Here is a 25,158-nt window from a genome sequence, read left to right on the forward strand (position 1 = left end):
CTTCCTCCATTAATGTTAGAATGTCTTTGGAGATGTGGACAACTAATACTAACTAATTTGACTAATTATGAACTCTGTGAATTGAGCTTCCAAGGTCATATAATAGCCAGTAATCTTCCTGGACTCCTAGTTAGTCAGTTTGAGATCTCTGGTAGTTAGTTTCATTTACCCTCCCCGTAGTTATCTGCATCAGGAAGCTTCTATGTGACTGTGAATTCTGATCAATTTTGAGGACCAAACCTGAACATGCATTGGCCACTCAGCATGGGAAAGTCTTGGGACCTTCACTCATTTGACATGACCCAGCAGAAAAGCAGCATAATCTAGTAAGTCCAGTGGGAGTGCATACAAGGGAAAATAGCCTAAGAAGTATTAATTCCTCATCATAGGGACAAATATGACAGTTTGGGAACCAAGATGGAAGAATAACCAAAAAATTTATCCTATACGAGGAATGTGAAGTTCATATTCTTGTTTATAGGAAGAGTACCATGAATCTTTTAAAAAATTATTTGCATAAACTAATTATGCAAACTGAAAGGGGGATCAATTATGGTACTTACATGTATAAATATAATATACTTTGATCAAATTCACCCTATCTATATTACTTTTTTATAAACTTGATTTTAAAAATTTTAAATTAATGTGTTATTGTGCTAGGGATATTTTGTGACATTTACAAAAATTATTACAATATATCATAGTTGAATTCCCCATCTCCATCCTTCTCTATTAACCCCCAATTCCTGGAATCGTTTTTGCATTTTTCATTTACATACATGTATAAACAGTATTTGTACAGTATTCACTCTCATACATGCCCTCGCCACATCTTCACCCCCATGCACTTATAAAAACATCCATTTTTGTAAAAACTAATGAACTTTTTGTTAGTACAACACAAAAATACATGTGACATTTCAATGTGTATGTGAATTATAACCAGAATTGTTTCATCTCCTCTGTTTTCCTCCATTCTATTTCAGTCCCATTTTATGGTGATTTCTACAGGTTTAAAAATTAAATATCCATTCTTGTATAGGAAGTATATCAACCATAACCTCCTCTGTGTTCACACCATTTTAGCAATTTTTAGTGGGTTTAATTCTGGTGCCACAAATCATGCTCAAAATTTGCTTTGCACTACACTAGGCGTACTTTCCATACAGGTCACATGCAAAATAGAAAGTAATAATAGGTCCTTATAGCCTATTTCCTAAGGAACCTGAAAGAATTAAGAACGTTCTGATAAGGGTGACAATAACTAAACATCATAGCTGTTTTTGACAGTTCTTAAAGTGCAGACTTCTAACAACATGCTCTATGCAGTTTGTTTTATTTCATATACATCACTCCCATTGCTAACAGTGTCCATATTATTACTATCTTACAGAAAATAAAACACAATTTTTCAGTGTAAACCTCTGAAATCTGAAAAGAATAAAACCTTATTTTCCTGGACTTTCTGATTTTTGACAGAAAGCATCATGTCAGGAGAGTCATGACAACCAAAAACCACTTCAGTTTCTTGACACTTCAGGAGGAGACTTCTTGCTCAGTATTTTTTACTTTAATAATTAAAAGAATGGAAGAATTGGTAGTATTAGTGTCATCTACTAGAGGATGTTTTGCCTGTCAATCATAGGCAACAATCACACAAATTGCAGACACATATCATTCGGCACACTTATCTATCTTATTGTCATTTGTGGATTTTGAAGCTTTCCACATCTGTCTCCATGCTGTATTTTCCCACATATTCTCAGATATAAGCATTACAGCAGGTCTTGCTTGCATTCGTGCTTTGAAAAGTGGACACAGATCAAAAATGTACCTGAGAATTATTTGTTTCGAGACCTGTGGACTAATCCTTAAATTCTTTAGTTCTAAGGGAAAAAAGCAAATGTATACTGCACTGAACTTGGAAACTTATCATTTTTCTGTGAATCCTGAACACTTAATCTATTGTTTCTGTGATTTAAGTCTGATGGTTAGGATCTCTGAGACTTAAAATTGTCATCTGAAATGATTTCTAGTTGACCCAACTGCAATGAATGAGAATTAAATAGATTGTGGTTGCCCATAATTGGTTAATATGTGAGTATATTTAAAATAAGGGCCAAATATTTTAGATATGATTAATAACGGTAATGTAATTCTTCTTCAAATTCAGGTAAAGTATTCTTTTGGGCATGAAGTTACCATTTTCCAATTTCTGTTGCAAGAGATTTTGCTTTTGCCTTTGTAAAATGATATACATATATATGGAGAGAAATAAATTAATCCATTCTACCTTGATCATCCAGAGCTTATTGTTCATTTGGTTGATACGAGGCAAAAAATATGTCTGTCTTAGGACATTGTAGATACTCTTCCCTTCCTCAGTTCATAATAATTATCCATGAATTACCTGTCTCCAATACTTTGGTGTATTCCTGTCTACACCTTTCAAGAATCTTCCATAGAATTAGAAACAAGGTAAAACAGTTCCTGCTTATGTCAATATTATGACACTTGGGTCCTATAAAATATTTAACTGCATCAACATTGATCAATTTTTCAGAGACCTACTAGACAGTTTCACCAGTGTAAAAACAAAAAAAGAGACACAAAGAGAAAGACATAGGAGAACTTTATACCTCAAGCTGAATAGAGACACAAGTCATTCCTGTGCCATTAGAGAAATATATCCATGGTTCTTTTCCTTATTTGATACTATTAGGATCTTTACATTAAAAAAACCACAATTATCAGTATGATTAATCTCAAGATTACCCTTTGGTGCCCCATCTATTGCATAGATGGATTTCCTTCTCTCTACACCCAGGAAGTATTATCCCCAAAGACAGGTGGAGAGATTTACACATTTTCTGCATATAGTGGAAGGTCAGTGACATGGAAATAAACTTTTATTTTCTGACTGCTCCCATCATAGAACACTCTCTCCTATAATGAAACCAAATTGAAATGCCATTCTCTATAAAAAATGCAATTTCTTTGTGTCTTTTCATAAAGTGATTATTACTGAATAATCTTCATGGCTATCTTGTTATTGTAGCTCATTTGTAAGAAGACATAGGACAATGACTGACATTTAAGCAGAAAACTAATCTCGATGGTGAATGATATAAGGAATATGTATTATTTATTGGATACCATATGATGATAGTCTCACAACAATATTTCGTATAGAAATTGCTATTTGTGTGAAATGGAATCAGGTACAAGAATTTTAAAAGGACTGTCATAATTATCATCTTATAATTTACATGATATCTGTCAACCAGTTGATGCTGTGTATCAGTTAAAGCAGTTACAGTAGATGAATATACTTAAAACACATATTTAAAACCACTTACTCATGTAACCTAGAATACTTCAGAGAAAATATTTGTTGTCTTGTGTACTTCTTGGATTAGGTAGTGCTAGGTAACTCAATAAGAAACCTGTTTATGGATACCAAAATTATAAAGTATATTGAAACATTGATAGGAAAATCTACCCAAAAAGTCACAATAAGCACTTATTTATTTTCTGGTACAGGTGTGCTGGAGACTGGAATCTTTCAGAGATTAAACATACCCTCAAAATTCATAGGCCATTTTTCAAATCTCTATAAAATATTAGTTTTGATGCAAATATTATAATATGTCTGTTGATATAGGTAGTTGGTGTTATTAACAGCATTAATATTAATGGAGCATTTTTATAATACAAGGCAGCTTGTTAAGGTAGTGTTTCTCAACTTTGTTGTAAGAAAGTAACAGAAAAATATCAAAGCAGATACTGTGATTAAAGTGACTTTGGTGTGAGTCCAGGGTATCTGAAGATTGTAAAATATTCACAGGTAAATTTATAAATAATGACACTAAGAAACACAGTTGTGTAATTTCAAATGTTTTTAAAAAACACTTTCTTAGAACAAACTATATGAAGTAGCTAATTATTATTCTATTTTTATAGTTGAGGCCAAATTGTACTATTTACAGGTGAGTTTACTTTTACTTTTCTGTCTTGCATTGGTTTTTCAATTCATTCATAAAATGCCCTGGCAAAACTTTATGCCCAGTTTCCTTTAGGTAGCTGAAGCTTGGGAAGTAGCTTTCATATATCAAGGAAGATTGGTATGAAAATCGATTAAAAATAACTCAGTAGATTAAGATCCACATATAGGCTCTGGAATTTCTGTGGTTGTAAAGTCTTTCACTATAAAACAGAGTTTTGTTTTTAAATCAGGGAAATAATGAAATGAATTGTCTGACATTATAGAAATAATTTACAAGAAATAAATAAGACACAGATATTTCTGATATACAAGCTATTTTACAGATATTATATAAGGTTGAATTTAGTGCATAAAACAAGTGTAAAATTTTTAAAAATTCCAAGATGCATCTAGGAGCTCACTATTTTATTATCAAAGTTATAGTATGAAATAATGTGATAAATTGTGATCAGTACAATACATGGTTATTTCTATTTAACTTAACCACATTTACACAAAATTTGAAATTCAGCAAAGATAAGTAAAGAACTTGTATTTTAAATACTTTTCAAAAGAACACCAAAAAAGCTTTATTGTCATATACTGATTTTACATACTGAAGTGATCAAACATAACATTTTCATTGAGGAATGTGACATATTTTGATCATATTGACACCACATTACCCTTTCTCAAACAAACAAGATATCAATAAGCCTACACAACCTTCAAGATGATATTCAGAAAATCTGTGAATGGCGGCAAACTTCTGGGAGGTAACAGGCACATACTTCATTTTCTTATTATTAATCTTTAACATTAGCATTCAAATCATGAAATCCTAACTCGTAAAGTTGTTCAAAGTTATGTACATCAAGGTAATTTTTACCAACTTACAGTAAAATATACTTTAGAATGTATGCTAATATTTTTCAATTACAGTATTTTTAACTAAACTTACAATGGATATTACTTATGCTGTATTGTCTGAAAGAAATATGCTGCATTTTACCGGGATCATAGATGTGTTGTCTCTGTTGCTGTCAGCCTTGTCACTGTTCACTTGAGTATCTATGAAGCAGGTGTATATATGAGAGTTGTTGGTAACTGAATTTGTCAGAGTTGAGAAATATTGTTGAAGGTATATAGAATTTAAGTGGAAGCTCTTTGCTTGTGAATACTTGATTTAAATATATTCAGTCTTAGATTCCTGCTTATTTGTCTCATTTTTCCGATGATTTTTTTCCTAAATGTGGTCAAGAAGTCTACAAACAAAAAATATGTCACATGTCACAGAATTCTATCTCATGAGACTGTCAGATGATCCATAACTGCAGCCCATTCTCTTTGGACTGTTCCTGTGCATGTATCTGATCACCATCCTGGGAAACATTCTCATCTTCCTGGCTGTTATGTTGGATACCCACCTCCACACTCCCATGTACTTCCTCTCCAACTTGTCCTTGACTGATAGCTGTTTCATCTCCACCACAGTCCTAAACATTATTGTGGACATCCAAACTCACAGTAGAGCCATCTCCTATGTGGGATGCCTAACACAGATGTCTGTTTTTGTCATTTTTATATGTATGGATGACATGCTTCTTTCTGTGATGGCTTACGACAGGTTTGTAGCCATCTGTCACCCCCTGCATTACTCAGTCATCATGAGTCCACAACTCTGTGTTTTCTTACTCTTGATATCATTATTGTTTAGCCTTTTGGTCACCCAACTGCACAATTTAATTGCCTTACAACTTACCTGCTTCAATGATGTTGAAATATCCAACTTTTTCTGTCACCCTTCCCAAATTCTTAACCTTGCCTGTTCTTCTGTTACCTTCACCAGAAACATAGTAACATATTTTGTTGGTGCCATATTTGTTGTTTTCCCCATGTCAGGGATCCTTTTCTCTTACTATAAAGTTATTTCCTCCATTATGAAAATCTTATCATCAGGTGGGAGGTATAAAGCCTTTTTAACCTGTGGGTCTCACCTATCAATTGTTTGCTTGTTTTGTAGAACAGGTATTGGAACTTATCTTGGTTCATCTGTATCACATTCTCCCAGGAGGGTATGGTGGCCTCAGTGATGTACACTGTGGTCACCCCTATGCTGAATCCCTTCATCTATAGCCTGAGAAATAGGGACATTAGTAATGCCCTGAAAAGACTTCATAGGAGTGTAGTTTAATTTCCTGTGGGAGGTCATGTGGCATCCACATAGAATTTTAGATTAGAAATGGCCCAAAAAATGACCATGTAAACCTATAAATACTGCCACCTTGCTCATATTATTTTCAGTATTTACAGATTTACTCATAATTGTTATTAGACAGTCCTCTGGGATATTCTGGGAAATATAGCTTAAGTGTAAGAAGATATAGGTTATAAGTACTGATTTTTGTTTGGAACAAAAATGTAAGTGATTAATAACGACATTGTTTATGTACCTTTTGAATTTAAATAACTATTCTCCATCTGCATATTATCTGCAACACACAAATATATGATATGGGAAAAGTACAAGAACTGTACTGTGCAAAGACGATCATGATAGTAAAGTAATAAACTGAGTCGCTTCATTGGATGTACTCTGTGTCAGTCAAAATGTTTGATGGAGTATTTGATGGACTTCACAGAAAGATTTAAATTCACATGTCAGTGTAAACTAGTACTTTTCAGAGTCAATAAGGGCTATTTTATACAGTACTTTGATGAGCTTTACATAAATCTTGGTTAAGTTTTCTGAAAAATATTTGTATTTTTATCTATGATAATGATATGAAAATATTGAGAGGAAAATCTACTGACCACATTCCTGGAAGCAGTTGCCTGTGGAAAGACAGTAGTGCAGGAAGATGGAAACATACACAGATACAGGCAGCTAAGAATTCATAGATCACTATTCAAATATCCACAAAGTATCTCTCCTGAATCATGCTTTACTAAATATTCCTACTTCACTGTAGGCAATGTTTATAATAAATAGTAATAATAAATAAAATTAATATCTCTAATATACCAGGTGATTAGCAATTTTTTATTTTAGTTAGTTTCATAATCATATGTATAAGACTCAAGATATAAGCTTCTAAATTATATTTTTATTATTACCTTTGATGAAAGGAAGGAGCACAGCATTTTTTGAATCCAGCATTAGGCTGATAGACAGAAAAGAGAGATGCCATGTTTGAACTGAGGTGTCTGAGTTTAGACACAGGACATTTTCCAGAGAGAATCATAACATTTTGTGCTATTAACAACAATGAATCACTTCACTTCTCTTTCATCCCAGGAGGAGAGACCTTGTCACTGTGCTCTTCACTGGGGAGAGCATTGTGTGTCTTCTGCTTCATCTACCATTGGAAGGGTAGCTACTGATTACAAAAACTCAATTTCACCCAATTCTGTCTTAGCTGTCAATATCATCTTTCTGTTTCTAACTACCTTTGATCTCTGCTTTACTTCCCATAAGCAGAATCAAGGTATATTCACATACAATTCTACCTGTACTCAAAAGGTCAATCCATCCATTCATCTATTGGAATTTGCAAATGTAGGGAGTGTAAATTTTATCAGGCTTAATTTTACTTATATGAAACGTAAAGATAATTCAAAGTCATTACTAAAAATAGATTTACTTAAACTTCCTGAAAGACACCAAACCAATATTATTCTTTAATATTTAAATGGATTATAAGAACTTTAAAAATATTAGGCTAGTCAAGTTTTTGTACATTAAACAAAAGATAGCTTGTATTATTCATAGTATAAAATTATATGCTAAATCAATGTTACAGTACACCAGTATAAGACAAAACTTTAGAACATGTAAGAAATATAAGGAGAGGATAATATCAGCAAGACAGGAGAATATAAGTCACCACACGCCATTATGCCTCACAAAATTTTCAACTAGCAACTATCCATTGATAAGAACAACTTTGTCAAAAATGGGTAATGGGAAAGAACAACTGGTGTGCTTTACAGAAATGAGTTTAAACTACCTTAGAACAGTAACAGGGATATCCTTACTTTCATGTTGTCATTTCTTCTTCTACAGGATGTGTTCACAATGAGGTAGAGTAGATTCCCAATTGCCCACAATTTGTACAATAAGAAACAAGACCTGGATACTGTCAATCTGATAACTTGGCATTTTGAGACTTTTTTCAGGAAGCCCACTGTTTTCTTACCTTACGTGGAACGTTAGGTTAACAGCAGGAGTATATCATCTATAGTCAAGAATAAATAAAGAATGCACAGTGCACAGGGATGTGTGCACAGATTTTGGTGCTATTCTGTGTTACTCACAGCTCTGACACCCAAGAAGGCATGGAAATCCGGTCTGCAAATCTGACCTGCCAATAAGGAAAATCTAAATTTTACTTTTGTAGGAAAATGGATGGAACTAGACATCATCATGTTGAACAAGGTTAGACAAGCTCAGAAAGACAAATATTGCATGTTTTCTCTTCTATATGGAATGCAGACCAAAAATAAATAGCTCTTAGATTTTTATGTGATATTCTTTATAAATCCTCCTTTGGAAATGATGCTTATATAACATTCCTCACAACCAACATGAAATAGTGTCAATTTACAAAGATTTTTTCCCTTGGCCAATCATTCTAAAATTCTAGTTTGTTCCAATCCTATCCACAGCTCTGTACCTCCTTTTTAAAATCCACCATTACTTGATTAGGTATACACCAAAGTGTTTTAATATAAGCTAAGATCAAATCAATTTCATTTTCGTATCACTTTCACAATGTACTTGTGGTTGTCTGCAATACTGAAGTTTGAACTTAGTGTTTTGCACTTGTGAGACAGATTCTTTACTGCATGACTCATGTCTCTAGCTCCATTTCATAATGCACAAAATTGTAACAGACCACTATTCACACAAACCCAAATTTATTCATCTCAAAGTACCTTAAGAAACTGTAATAAATATCTAAGATCTGAAAACCTTTTAAAGAAAGTGAGAGACTAGCAAAAATCAGTTTAAAAATTTACTTTATTTGTAGGACTATTGTGATAATGCATTAGTAGACTATCAAGCTTACTTAGCCAAAAAGTGTAGGTTGTTTTATATCATCGACTGTCAAGACATCAGCTCCAAAACTGAAGTCTTAGGTAGCTCAAACATCCATTAGTTATTATACATAAATTGAATGCTATAATTTCTTATGTAGCTTCCTTAGGTCTTATGACATTACTTTATTGCACAAATAGCTGTCCAAATCCAAATGTGTTTGTGGAGATCATCACTGGAAGGTGTCACTCAGCTGCCATCTTGCTCCATATCACATTTTTTCTCAGTTTTTAAAAACTTCAGTTGTTTTAAACTTTACGTTCTGTATCACCATGTTAGGTGAAATGGTTGTAGATAATTTTGTCAAAGTCTAGTCCAGGAATTGTCTATGAAAAAAATTCATAATATCTTCAATAAAATTGAAGGAAATTGTGGGAAACCCTCAGGACACCCAAAACCTCTTGGAAAAGAGCAAAGTCACTGTAGTTTGTGCAACAGCCCTAAGAGAGGTTGCAACAGTCCAAGAGGACAGTTGCTGAAGTCCCGTATTCTCTCTCTGTGTGGGACCAGGAAGACCCAGTTCTGAGAACAGGATTCTCTGCACTTGGGCTCACAGCCATAGCAATGTGACAGCCAATCCTAGTCCAGAGTTCAAGGGAAATCTGAGGACTACCACATACTCCTTCCTGCTTCACTGCACTGCTTAAATACAGTCTTCCGAAAATAAACTATGCCATTGCTGCCAGCACAACCCCGAGTTTGTGTCATTATTCACCATTTAAGCACCAAAGACCAGAGTCAGAAACCCCACTGCAGCTGGACTGTGGCAGGAAATCAGACGTTATTAAGAGTATGAATTTGCATACGACACAGAACATATTCTATTTACCTTCTTCAGTTACATATTTGGATTAAGAATCACTTAACCAAGAATGAGTTTCAGAGGACATGGTTCAGTGTACTGATGTAGAAAACTATCTAGAACATTGTAATCAACCATAATTTAAAACATTTTTTATTGTATTAATTGGTCAACTAAAGGACCTCGAAGGGAGACAATTGCAGTTTTGATTTCTGCAACTGAATTTATTAGCTCTTTGGGACAGAATATGGTACTTATCTCTGCAGCCTTAAATGTTATCTTTTTTCAGTATTCCTTAATTACAATATTCTGATTTAAATGAAAAAGAATATTCATGCTAATAACTCATTAAGAATAAATATCCTATTCATCCTCCTTATCATTCTCATTTTCCTTATCCTGCTTATCATCACCTACTCCAAAATCAATGAATTCCAATCAGTTATTTGGGTTTCATGTTTCTGTTAACTCTGTATGTCTTATGAAATGTTACACTATTGTATGTACCTTGACATGGTGAAGGGCATGGAATGAATATCATTTATCAACATATGAAAATATAGCAAACTGAAGGTAATAAGTATACCTTAGTTTTGGTATATTTGAATATATTATATATTATCCCAGTAGTAAAAATAAGATAAAATTTTCATCCTACATTCTGCATTTTCCTTCTCCAGATAGCCATTTATATAAACCCTTCTAAAATTCTAAAGGAAGAAAGCTATGTGCATTTTGAATAATGAGGAATACTTAAGAAGATATTCTTTCCTTTAACAGAAGTGAGATTCATTCATAGAATGGTGTTATTTGGATATTCCATAATAATAGCAAAATAACAGGGAGGAGGAAAAGAAGAAAAGAATGATAGAGAGTGAATAATATTGAAATACATCATATTTGTGTTGGGACAAGACACAAGGAAGTACACTGATAACTGTTGAACAATCACAGGGTTATATGAAAAGTATAAAAGAATAACAGAGGTTGTTTGACTGAATAAAGTACAATGTATTTGCACATAAAATGCCAATGCAAAACCCCACTGAACAATGGACAAAAATTTAAACACTCAAGGACAGGAATGTAAAACAGTTCATGTTAAGGGGAAGGTAGTAGTGGGGGTGGAGGTTCAATGAAGAGGCTAAAGGATGGTGTATATATTTGAGGTATAGACCTATATGAATATGGATCCCTGAACCCTTTTCAAGTCAGTTGAAGAAGGGGAGTGGGAAAAGAGAAAGATTTATAGAAGAGATGAACCAAACTGCTGTCTAATATGTGTATGTATGGAGATGTCAAAATAATCCCACTTTTTAGCTATCTTGTGCTGATAAAAGCAGTTAAATATTGAAAAAGGATAAAATAGAGAAGACAGGGATATCTTATTGCAAATCTTAAAAAACAAAATTAGAGAAGTTGGTGTACACCTGTTACTTTGAGGAAATACATTCTTTCATAGAAAATTGTCCAAATACCACAATGATTTAGGTTCTGACACAAGTATAAGTGTTTTGGTATTGTGACACCAAGTTGTAAATACTCTCATTTCTCACTGTGATTCTAGTATCTGATCACTTCTCTTTCCTTTACTTGTACTTTGGCATAAACATTGCAAAATTTCTCAAACCCAGCCAATTTATTTAAAATTATATTCTACATAGTTGACATTTGATCATTACTTTCACACAACACCCTGCTTTTTATTCACACCCAATTACAAGTCATACTTTGCAAATAATCAATGTAATTAAGTGTATAATTAGGAGCCTACATATCAATAATTCCATTTATCCTGAATTCATCATCAAGTCCTCTGAACCATGGTGCCGCAAGGATAGTATATGGAGGGATTAAATCTTTCATTTTCATTTGAATATTTTAGCTTCAGATATAAGTCCACAAAATCTAAATGTAACTTAGATGCCTGGCACCATCTCATACTAGTTAATAGATTTCATGTGAATTTTGCAAGAAACATGGATTGCAATTCCATTATTTTAGCTATGTAAGGATGAATAAAGCTCATTGTTCTGTCAACATTTTTTTGGGGGGGGATGCTATATTCCATACCTTGTTCAACACAAGGCAAGGAGGCTTAACTATTAAAGCTGCTACAGTAGTTAAACTGCAGCCTTAAAATCGCAGTAATTCCTCATGAAGATTCGTTATTGCTACTGTTCCAGTCTCATACTTATCTAATAGCACAAGGATTTATCTTCAAGGTCCAGAAAGACAAAAATTAGTAGTGGTAGTGATGGAAGGGAGACAGACTGAAACCTCTAGTGCTTTGCATGAGGTTAGAAGTTTGTGTAACAGGAAGGGGTGGTGGCATAAGTATTAGAAGGGGATGATTAAGAAGACTGGGATGTGATGAAGAGAGTCAGTAGATGTTGAAATGGGGGGAGGAAATAACAATACAGACAGTTAAACAGACAAACATATATGGACAAAACAAATTGCAAAATTGATCTGGGAGTTGGTTTAACCACTAATACTATTAATAGTGAAGGACGATTGTGGGTGGATGAACAGTAAAAAGGAAAATTAAGCACAAGGGAAAGTGTGAGTTTGGGAGGGTGACAAAAAAAGCACAAGGGAAAGTGTGAGTTTGGGAGGGTGACAAAAAAGTGGAAAACAAGAAATGTTTAATATTAAAGAATGAAATGCAGGATGCAAGGCTTTCCTGTGATGATGGCACATATTGGGAAGGGGGGATGATATGGCTTGAGAAAAAAAATGGTGGTGGCAAGAATGAGAAGCTTCTGTTGGAGTATGTATTACAAGAAGATACAGGCAGATGAGTTTAAAATCTACATCACAATCTTGACAGTGACAAACACAAATTTTACATTAAAATATTGTGCATTTTCTAGTGCTCTTCAGAGCAAATTATCATGCTCCCTACCACACTTTATGATTGAGTCTTTCAGTCCATTACATGGCAATTGCATTGATACCTTGGTCTGGAGTGGTGTCCAAATATGGGGAGGAAGGTGTGTTTGGTGATCTAAGCTGAGCTTCTTGTCAGTTTGCCAGTCTCATGCAATCACTTGTTGCAGCATTCTCCTCTTCTGGTCCTCCAGCATGTGTAGACTGTATCCATGCTCAGAGGCAAGACTTCCGCAAGGTGTCTTCACTGACACCTTAGTTAACACATCAAGCAAGATTCCTGTGGTGCAGATTACTGGTTTTCTTCCCTCACTGGAGGAAGTAATATTCCTGCTCTTTATTTTGGGAGTAGGGACTCTGAGGTGAGCATCGTGAGGGGCAGCAGTCTCTCTGAGCATTGGGGGAGCGGGTGGTGGGCACCCACAGAATTGCAGAGCAAAGGGCATGGAGTCCACTTCTGTATGGCAGCGGGTTTCTAATGCAGAATAGCATTGTCAGGGGCTGATGGGACAACAAAGCTAGTGGATGTGTGCCTCCTGGAAAGAGACCCTGTACCTCTTTGTATGGGGAAGTGGGCTTGCAGACACTAAGCAGAGTATTATTATAGGGTGGACTGCTGCAGGATATGAAAAACAGTCAGTGGGTCTGTGTGGGTGTGTTGCACCCACGGAACAGAAGGGTCCTGAGTCTGCTAGTGCAGGGGCACGAGTTTGATGGGCATTTCAGGGTGTTGGGTGGCAGTTCATGGAGCAGGGTGCAGCATGGAGCTCAGAATCTCTGGTGTGTTCAGGGATAGATAGTGGAATTTACCCATGGAGAAGCTTTACTTGTACCTGTACCTCCCAACACATATGGAACATAAGTGAAGTTTGGAACCAAAATAGTTTTGTCATGGTGTTATGTTATTTTTATAGGATCATATCATCTTAAAATGGGGATTCCTTTATTTCCTTCTTTATTATTTTTGTCATCGTGACATTTTTCACAATAGACAAGACATGGAATTAGCCTGTATACACAATGGAATATATTGACAATTTATTTAGAACAAAAGTACAGTATTTGTATATAAATGAACAAAAATGGAGATCATGTTCTGAGAAAAAAGCCAGATTCAGAGGGACCAATACTACATGTTTTGTATCATGTGTGAATCTAGATTTTAAAAAAAGTCATGAAAGTAGTAGAGGACTATAAGGATGAGAAGGAGTACAAATGACAGGGGTGAGTGCAACAAGATATGATGATAGAAGCTCAATATGTTTAAGGTACAATAAAAAGCACATAAAATATATAAATGTCATAATAAGCCCATTATTTCATGCTATTAATATATACCAATAAAATGAAAATAAATATAGTCCCCTTACAATTGAAAAAGAACAAATAATGGCTAGATCTATATTTATATTAATCAATGAAGACATGCAAATTCCTAACATGTATGTGATATGCATAAAAAAGTTCAGCATCACTCATGAACAGGAGTATTCAAATTAATACCACAATGATGCATCACTCACACCTGTACACATATCTATTATCATAATGAGAAATGATAGTTTTGATAAGCATTAGAACAAATAAATCACTGAGTGTGGGTAGTAGGAATACACATTAGGGAAGTCATAAGGGAGTATAGCATAGTATTTCAACAAAATGTAAAAGTAGAACAACCATATGACACACTAATTACACAATTAGATGTGTTACAAGGTTTGTGAAATTGGTTTGTCAAAAGTGTTTTACTTCTATTGTTAAGGGAGAATTAGTCACAAAACCCAAAACAAAGAATCAACCCAAGTATCCATCTTGATATTCATATATGTATATATGGCAAAAATACATGATAGAAAACGACTCAGGCATAAAAAAAGAAAGGAATACTGTCATTTTTTTTACTTATTTGTTTTTATTGTGCTGGGTAAGGGCAAATGGTGGCATTTACAAAAGTTCTTACAATATGTCAAATATATCATACGTGAATTAAACCCCTCCATCATTATCTTTTATCCCCCCTCTCCCTATTCCTGGAATAGTTTCAACAGGTATCCTTTTTCCATTTACAAACTTCTCCAGACAGGACCTGTTCAATCTTCCTGTTATCTAATTTTGTAAAAGAAAAACATATCACTTCTTTTGTTTAAAATAGCTACACAGGGAGTTTCCTTGTGAAATTTCCATGTTCATATATATTACCATAGGTATTGGTTTATCTTTTTTTCTTCTTTCTTCTTTAGTCCTCTTTTATGGTGATTTCAACAGGTTTAAAAATTTTATATTCAGATCCATGATGGTGACTGAGACAGAGTCACAGACCTCATGAGCTCCTGAACTAAGGACCCTACTGAGACGCTGGAGACAGGCTTGGTTGAGGTAAAGCCCCAGGGAGAGCCAAAAAAATGGCACTTTAAACCCTTAGATCAAGGAAGACTTCAGACCATGATCTCATAAAATTCCCCACCCCATAGGCCTGAAGAATTGCTGCTCCCATGGGCCAGGCCCCTTGCCAGGCCACATCCCTGAGTCCTGCCAGGATCCCTACCCCTTGAATGACACCATGCCATGCCCCAGCCCCAGGCCAGATACATGCCCTGCCTGGATACCCTCAAGCCCCAAGCCCATTCAAGTCCTACTGGGCCCCAGCTCCACATGGGATGACCAGATCCACACACCACCAGGATCCCTGCTCCTTGTCTGTGCCAGACTCCATCCCTGAGATGGATCCACACCCTGCCAGGATCACTGCCCCTCAAGTCCCCTGCCCCTCAGGCCCTGCTGGGTCCCAGGTCCATGTGGTATGCCTTGATACACACTCTACTGGTACCCCCACCCCTGGGACATGCTGGATCCCTGTACTGCCTGGATCTCCACCCCTCAGGCAGAGCCTGGCCCCAGCTCTACAGCTTTACAGATAACCACACCACCAGGCTCATGTTCCAGCCACCACTGCAGGGAGACACAAACAGACAGGACTGGATGCTAAAGGAGTAAAAGAACAACAAAGAATGCAATACTACTGTTCCAGAAGTGGTGATTTTTTCTCCCTTCTTTAAGGATTTGGCTGCCTGGTCTGCTGTTTGATCACCCACCATCTCTCCCACTTTTTTTTTAATTTTCCTCTCTTCTCTATTCCTTTTATCTCTCCTTTTTTCTCTTTTTTATCCTTCTCTCTAGGTTTTGTTAGTATTAATATTGTAACTTAGCTAATACTAAATTACACATAGTTCAGGGACAGAAACAGTACCTAGTATAAATATGGGAAGAAGAAAAAGGGATGAAAACAATTCTTCCCCCCAAAATAAAGTAGTACAGAATTTAGAGTGAAATGAAGAAAATGGATACCCAGATCTAGACTCCTGCAAAACAAAGATAAACTGCAACAAGGAACCCAATGAAGCCCACAAGAACAAACTGAAAGAAGAAATCTTAGAAGTAATTATTAAGAATTTCATAGAGATGTTATTGGACATGTTCAACCAAAACATACAGGGGGCACTCAAAAAATTCCAAAACAACAAAACCAAAGAAAATGAGAAAACACAGAAACAAATAAAAGAAATCAGAGAAACCCTACATGAACACCAAACTGAAACTGAGATCACCATAAACAGAGAGAGATAAGTGAATTAAGGGCAAAAATTGACAATATTAAAGGGGAATTAACCCATGATATGTAAAAACCTCAGAAAAATGAATGAAACCAAAATACAAGACAAAATGGAAGACCATTCCAGAAGAACAGAACAAACAGAAGACAGAATCTCAGAACTTGAAGATGAAATGTCAATTAAAAGAAAAACTGAATGACTATCAGTAAAACAACTCATGATCTGTGAAAAGAAAATGCAAGAACTCACAGACTTCATCAAAAAACCAAACCTGAAAATCGTGGGCATTGAAAAAGCAAAAAGAATACATAATATATTCAACAAAATAATAACAGAAAATTTCCCAAACCTAGAGAAAACTATGCCCATTCAGGTAAGGGAAGCCTCCAGAACACAGAAGAGACATGAAGAAAATAGAACTACCCATGACATATTATCATTAAAACAACAAGTACAGAGACTAGAGAAAGAATATTGAAGGCTGTAAGAGAGAGAAAAAAATAACATACAAAGGTAAACCCATCAAAATCACAGCAGACTTCTCAACAGAAAAATTAAAAGCAAGAAGAGTATGGAGTGAGGTCTTCCAAGTACTTAATGAAAATAACTTCAATCCTAGGAGTCTCTACCCAGCAAAACTATCACTCAAAATAGATGAAACAATAAAAGTCTTCCATGATAAGCAGAAACTAAATCAATATATGACCACCAAGCCACCACTACAAAAGATTCTCCAAGGAATTCTGCACACAGAAAATGAAAGCAAACAAAACCATGAAAGGTCAGGCAATACCAAACCACAGGAGTAGAAAAGGCAAGAAAGTAAAGAGTAACACTGATTCAGCTACACATAATCAAACCTCTAATCAACAAAGACAACTACATGACAGGGATCACCACAAACTTATCAATACTAACACTGAATGTTAATGGACTAATTTCCCCCATCAAAAGACACTGATTGACAAACTGGATTAAAAAGGAAGATCCAATAATCTGCTGCCTACAGGAGACCCACTTCACTGACAGAATTAAGCACTGGCTGAGAGTGAAAGTCTAGAAGAATACTTACCAAGACAATGGTCCCTGAAAACAGGCAGGAGTAGCAATACTTATCTAGGACAAAGTAGACTTCAAACCTACATTGATTAAATGAGATAAATAAGGACACTCCATACAAATAAAAGGGGAAATACACTAAAAGGAAATAACAATTATCAATCTATAGGCACCCAACGTCAATGTACCCATTTTACCAAACATACACTTAAGGACCAAAACACATATATAAACTCAAATACAGTGATAGTGGGAGAACTTAACACTCCCCTATCATCAACAGATAGGTCATCCAAACAAAAAATCAATGGAGAAATCCAAGAATTAAATCACAGCATGGATCAAATGGACCTAGCCAATGTCTACATAATATTTCATCCAAACTATGCACAATATAAATTCTCAGCAGCTCATAGAACCTTCTCCAAAATTTATCTTATCTTAAGGTGCAAAGCAAACCTCTGCCAATATAAGAAAATAGAAATAATTTTATGCATTCTAACTGACCACAATGCATTAAAACCAGAAATCAACAACAAAAACAGCAGTAAAAAACATGTGAACAATTGGAAGCAGAAGAACACATTGCTCAATCATCAGTGGGTCATTGATGAAATAAAAGAGGAAATTAAAAGGTTCCTAGAAGTTAATGAAAATGAAAAATTACTTACCAGAACCTATGGGACACAGCAAGTCACTCCTAAGAGGAAAGTTTAAAGCATTCAGTTCATATATTAAAAGGACTGAAAGATCTCAAATCAGTGATCTAATACTACAGCTCAAACTCCTTGAAAAACAAGAATAAACAAATCCCAAAACAAGCAGAAGGAAAGAAATAATTAAAATAAGGGCTGAAATCAATGAAATAGAAACAAAAATAATATAAAGAATCAATGAAACAAAAAGCTGGTCCTTTGAAAAAATAAATAAGATTAACAGACCCCTGGCAAACTGGACTAAAATGAGGAGAGAAAAAAACCCTAATCAATAAAATCAGAAACGCAAAAAGGGAGATAACAAGAAACACCACAGAAATCCAGGAAATCATCAGAGACTACTTGGAGAGCCTATACTCCATAACTTTGAAAATCTTGAAGAAATGGAAAGTTTTCTAGAAACTTACAACCACTCAAACTGAACCAAGAAGATATTAATAACCTTAATAGATCTCTAACAGAAAACAAAATTGAAGCAGCAATCAAGAGCCTCTGAAAAAAGAAAAGTCCAGTGATGGATTCACTGTTGAATTCTATCAGATGTTGAAAGAAGAGCTAATATCAACTCTTCTTAAACTGTTCCATGAAATAGAAAGGGAAGGAACACTGCCTAACTCATTTTATGAAGCCAATATTACTCTCATCCCGAAATCAATGACAACTGCAAAAAGGAGAGCTACAAGCCAATTTCCTTAATGAATATTGATGAAAAATCCTTAATAAAAGAATGACAAACTGAATCCAACAACACGAAAGAAAGATCATTCACCATGACCAAGTTGGCTTCATGTCCAGGGATGCAAGGGTGGTTCATCATACACAAATCTATTAATTTAATACAGCACATTGATAGAAGCAAAGACAAAAACTACTTGATCATCTCAATAGATGCAGAAAAAGCCTTCAACAAGATCCAACACCACTTCATGATAAAAGCTCTGAGAAAACTAGGAATAGAAGGAATGAACCTCAACATTGTAAAGGCTATATATGACAAACCTATAGCCATCATTATACTTAACAGTGAAAAACTGAAACCATTCCCTCTAAAATCAGAAACAAAACAAGTGTGCTCACTATTCTCACTCCTATTCAACCTAGTACTGCAATTTCCAGCCATAGCAATTAGGCAAGAAGAAGAAATAAAAGGAATACAAATAGGTGAAGACACTGTCAAAATATTCTTATTTGCAGACAATATGATCCTATACCTTAAAGACCCAAAAACACTTAACACCATAAACAGGTACAATAAGGTGGCAGGATACAAAAATCAAGTTATAAAAAAATAATTAATGTTTCTACACACAAAAAATGAACAAACTGAGAAGGAATGTATGGAAACAATTCCATTCACAATAGACTCAAAAAATTAAATACTTATGAGTAAATTTCACAAAGGATGTGAATGACCTCTACAAGGAGATTTACAAACTCCTGAAGAAAGAGATTGAGGAAGAAGGAAAGATCTCCCCTGCACATGGATTGGTAGAATCAACATAGTAAAAATGGCTATACTAATGAAAGCAATCTAAATATTTAACGCAATTCCCATCAAAGTCCCAATGGCTTTCATCACAGAGATTGAAAAATCTACTCTAAAGTGCATTTAGAAACCCAAGAGACAGCAAATAGCTAAGGCAATACTCATCAAAGAAAGCAATGCTGGAGGTATCACAATACCTGACTTCAAAATATATTACAAAGCAATAGCAGTAAAAACAGCATGGTACTGGCATAAAAACAGACATGAAGTCCAGTGGAACAGAAAAGAAGATCCAGATATAAACCTACACAACTATACTCACCTCATTTTTGACAAAGGTGCCAAAAACATATGATGGAGAAAAGAAAGCCTCTTCAACAAATGTTGCTGGGAAAAGTGGCTATCCATCTGCAAGAAAATGAAACTAGATCCATGTCTATCACCCTATACTAGTATCAACTCAAAATGGACCAAGGACCTAAATATCAGACTCAAAACTCTGAAGTTAGTAAAGGAAGGAGCAGGAAACACTCTAGAACTAATAGGTATAGGCAAGGACTTCCTCAATAGAAACCCAGAAGCTCAGCAACTATGGAGAAGGATGGAGAAATGGGACTTCATAAAGTTAAGAAGCTTCTCCACAACAAAAGAGATGGTCTCTAAACTGAAGAGACCACCCACAGAGTGGGAGAAAATATTTGCCAGCTGTACATCAGGCAAGGGACTAACCAGAATATGCAAGGAACTTCAGAAATTAAAGTCTCCCAAAATCAATGAACCAATAAAGAAATGGGCAACTGAACTAAACAGAACTTTCTCAAAAGAAGAAATTCAAGTGGCAAAAAGCACATGAAAAAATGCTCACCATCTCTAGCCATGAAGGAAATGCAAATCAAAATGACACTCAGATTCCAGGTCACCCCTGTTAGAATAGCCATCATCAAAAACACCACCAATAACATGTGTTCATGAGGATGTAGGGGAAAAGTAACCTTTATACACTGCTGATGGGAATGCAAGCTGATGAAACCACTCTGGAAAAAATTTGGAGCCTTCTTAAAAATCTAAACATAGATCTGCCATATAATCCAGCAATCCCAGTCCTGGGGACATACCCAAAGCAATGTGACAGAGATTACTCCAGAGGCACCTGCACACCCACGTTTATCGCAGCACTATTCACAATAGCCAAGTTATGGAAACAACCAAGATGCCCCACCCACTATTAATGAATGGATCAAAAAAATGTTGTACTTGTACACAATGGAATTTTACTCAGCCATGAAGAAGAATGAAATCATATCACTTGCAGGTAAATGGATGGAACTGGAGAACATCATTCAGAGCAAGGTCAGCCAGGCTCAGAAGACCAAAAATCATATGCTCTACTTCATATGTGGACTTTAGATCTAAGGCAAGTGCAGCAATGTTGTTGAACTTGGATCACATGACAAGGGGAGAGCACATACAGTAGATATAGGAATAAGTAGAAAACTCAAAATGTGAAAGCCTTTGATATCCCCACTCCATAGGGACTAATACAGAAACCTTAAAGTGACAGAAGTTATCATGAGAGGGGGATCAGTAACCAGTAAAAAGATCAGTTAGAGATGAGTCAGCAGGGTCATAACACATGTACACACTAAAGCAATGCTAGGAATATTTCTGTATAGGTATCCTTAACTCAACTAGCAAAAATGCTTTTTCTTCCTTATTATGCTTATTTCTTTTCTTCAAAAAAATTGGTGATAAAGGCAGAACAGGACCTGCCTGGAACTGAGGGGGATGGAGAAGGTGGGGGAGGGGGTCGGGGGGAAATGACCCAAACAATGTATGCACATGTGAATAAATGAATAGTTAAAAATAAATAAATAAAAATAAAAATTCTATATTCATCTTATATAGAGAGTACACTAACCATATTCACCTTCTTCGTTTCTTTTTTTACACTACTTCTTATATGATGTCCTTTTAGTGAGACCTGTTTTAAATAATATTCTTGTATTTGTATTTGGTCTATTTTCCATATATGCGAGAAAACATGCATCTTTTGGCTTTCTGAGCTTGCCAAACTTCAATTAAGATGATGTTCACCAGTTCTATCTATTTAAGTGCAAATGACAAAACTTCATTCTTCTTTGTGGCTGAATAAATAAAGTTTCATTGTTTATAAATGCCATATTTTCTTAATCCGTTCATCAATAGTCAGGCATCCTGGATATTCCCATAGCTTAGCTACTGTGAATAATGCTGCAATAATCATGGATGTGCAGAAGGCTTTATTGTAACCTCACTCACATTCCTTCGGTATTATCCCTAAGGGTGGAATTGCTGAATCACATGGCAGTTCTATTTTTACTTTTGTCAGGAGTCCCATACTGTTTTCCCTAGTAGTTTTCCTAGTTCACATTCCTATCAGCAGAGTATTAGAGTTCCTTTCCCCACATCATCACCATTTTTTGTTTTTGTATTCTTGAGGGAAACCATTCTAACAGGAGTCAGGAAAAATCTTGATGTATTTTGCTTTTCATTTCCTTTATGGCCAAGGATAGTAAGCATTTCTCCATGTGTTGTTTGAGCCATTAGGCCCTCCTCCTTTGAAAAACCTCTGTTCATTTCATTCTCCAATTTCTTCACTATGGCATTGATTTTTGAGGAGTTAGTTTTTTGACATCCTTATATATTCTGGCAATTAATTCCTTGTCAGATGTACAGTTTTGCAAAGATATTATCTCTATCTGTTATATTATTTTTTATTATTCATTATTCACATGTGTGTACATTGTTGGATTATTTCTACCCCCTGCTCCCTTCCTCCATCCTCTCTCCCCCTCCCTCCTTGCTTCCAGTCAGAACCTGTTCTACCCTTATCTCTAATTTTGTTGAAAAGAAGATATAAGCATAACAAGAAAGACAAAGTGTTTTTGCTAGTTGAGTTTAGGATAGCTATATAGAGAGATTCAAAGCATTGTTTTCTGTACAAATGTGTTACAAACCATGTTGATTTATCTCTAACTGATCCTTACACTGGTTCCTGATCTCCTTCTCATGTTGACCTCTGTCACTTTAAGGTTTCTTTATTAGTTCCTCTGGAGAGTGGACAACAAACTCTTTCATGATTTGGGTGCTCTCCCCTTGTCATATGATTCAAGTCCAAACACATTGCTGTATTTACCCTAGATCTAAAGTCAGCATATGAGGAAGAACTTACAATTTTGGTCTTCTGAGCCTGTCTAATCTTGCTCAGAATGATGTTCTCCAGCTCCATCCATTTACTTGCCAATGATAAGATTTCTTTCTTCTTCATGGCGGAGTAAAATTCCATCTTGTATAAATGCCACATTTTCTTGATCCATTCATCAGTTGTGGGGCATCTTGATTGTTTCCATAACTTGACTATTGCGAATAGCACTGCAATAAACATGGGTGTGCAGGTGCCCCTGGAGTAAACTGTGTTGCATTCCTTTGGGTATATCCCCAGGAGTGAGATTACTGGATCATATGGCAGATCTATGTTTAGATTTTTAAGAAGAAACCTCCAATTTTTTTTTCCAAAGCAGTGTCACAAGCTTGCATTCTCAACAGCAGTGTATGTGGGTTCCTTTTTCCCCACAGCCTCACCAACACATGTTGTTGGTGATATTTTTGATGATGGCTATTCTAACAGGGGTGAGGTGGAATCTTAGTGTCATTTTGATTTGCATTTCCTTTATGGCTAGAGATAGTAAGCATTTTTTCATGTGGTTTTTGGTCATTTGAATTTCTCCAGTTGAGAAAGTTCTGTTTAGTTCAGTTGCCCATTTATTTACTGGTTTATAGATTTTAGGAGAGTTTAGTTTCTTAAGTTCCCTATATATTCTGGTCATCAGTCCCTTGTCTGATGTATAGCTGGCCAATATTTTCTCCCACTTTCTGGGTGGTCTCTTCAGTTTAGAGACCATTTCTTTGTCATGCAAAAGCTTTTTAACTTTATGAAGTCCCATTTATTCATCCTTTTTCATAGTTGCTGAGCTTCTGGGTTTCTATTGAGGAAGCCCTTGCCTATATGTATTAGTTCCAGAGTGTTTTCTGCTGCTTCCTGTATTAACTTCAGAGTTTCAAGTTTCATATTAAGTTCCTTGATCCATTTTGAGTGAATACTACTGCAGGGTGATAGGCATGGATCTAGTTTTGGTTTCTTGCAGATGAATAACCACTTTTCCCAGCAACATTTGTTGAAGAGGCTTTCTTTTTTCCATCATATACTTTTTGCATCTTTGTCAAAAATGAGGTGGGTATAGTTCTGTGGATTCATATCCGGGTCTTCTATTCTGTTCTACTGTACTTGATGTCTAATTTTGTGCCAGTGCCATGCTGTTTTTATTGCTACTGCTTCGTAATATATTGTGTAGTCAGGTGTTGTGATACCTCCAGCATTGCTCTTTTTGCTGAGTATTGCCTGGGTTATTTGAGATCTCCTGTGTTTCCAAATGAACTTTTAGGTTAGATTTTTCAATCTCTGTGATGAAAGTCATTGGGATATTGATGAGAAGTTTGTTAAACACGTAGATTGCTTTTGGTAGTATGGCCATTTTTACTATGTTGATTCTACCAATCCATGAGCACAGCAGACCTTTCCATCTTCTGTACTCTTCCTCAATCTCTTTCTTCAGGAGTTTGTAATTCTCCTTGTAGAGTTCATTCACATCCTTTGTTAGGTTTACTCCAAGGTATTTGATTTTACTGTGGCTATTGTAAATGGAATTGTTTCCATATATTCCTTCTCAGATTGTTCATTGTTTATGTACAGAAAAGCTAATAATTTTTGTAAGTTGATTTTGTATCCTGCCACTGTGCTATAGCTCTTTAGGGTGTCTGAGAGTATTTGGGTAGAGTTTTGGCTGACTTTAAGGTATAGGATCATATCAATTGCAAATAGGGATATTTTGACAGTATCTTTACCTATTTATAGTCCTTTTATTTCTTCTTCTTGCCTAATTTCTCTGGCTAGAAATTCTAGTACTATGTTGAAAGGAGTGAGGATGGTGGGCACCCTTGTCTCATTCCTGATTTTAGGGAAGTGGTTTCAGTTTTTCAGCCTTAAGTATGATGTTGCCTGTAGGTTTTTCATATATAGCCTGTACAATGTTGAGGTTCACTCCTTCTATGCCTAGTTTTCTTAGAGCTTTTATCATGATGTGGTGTTGGATCTTGTTGATCGCTTTTTCTGTATCTACTGAGGTGATCAAGTGGTTTTCTTCTTTGTTTCTATTGATGTTTTGTATTAAGTTAATAGGTTTGTGTATGTTGAACCCTGCCCTGTATCCCTGGGAAGAAGCTGACTTTGTCATGGTGTATGATATTTCTGATGTGTTGTTGGATTCTGTTTGTCATTATTTTATTGAGGATTTTTCCATCAATATTCACTAAGGAAATTGGCCTATAGTTCCCCTTCTTGGAGATGTCTTTGTCTGGTTTTGGGATGACAGTAATATTGGCTTCATAAAATGAGTTAGGCAGTTTT

General features: G+C 35.5%; 1 protein-coding gene across 1 annotated transcript; it reads left to right on the top strand.

Annotated features, from left to right (window-relative positions):
• Positions 1 to 5,352: 5,352 nt before the first annotated feature.
• LOC141416365 (olfactory receptor 7E24-like) lies at positions 5,353 to 6,081 on the top strand. Its single transcript, XM_074053421.1, has one exon. The coding sequence runs from the start codon at positions 5,353 to 5,355 to the stop codon at positions 6,079 to 6,081; it is 729 nt and encodes a 242-aa protein (XP_073909522.1).
• The last annotated feature ends 19,077 nt before the right edge of the window (positions 6,082 to 25,158 follow it).

This window comes from Castor canadensis, chromosome 14 (genome assembly GCF_047511655.1).
Source record: "Castor canadensis chromosome 14, mCasCan1.hap1v2, whole genome shotgun sequence".
Taxonomy (NCBI): domain Eukaryota; kingdom Metazoa; phylum Chordata; class Mammalia; order Rodentia; family Castoridae; genus Castor; species Castor canadensis.

Coding starts and splice junctions, on each gene's coding strand:
- LOC141416365 (XM_074053421.1), top strand. CDS start 5,353: ATGTATCTGATCACCATCCTGGGAAACATTCTCATCTTCCTGGCTGTT.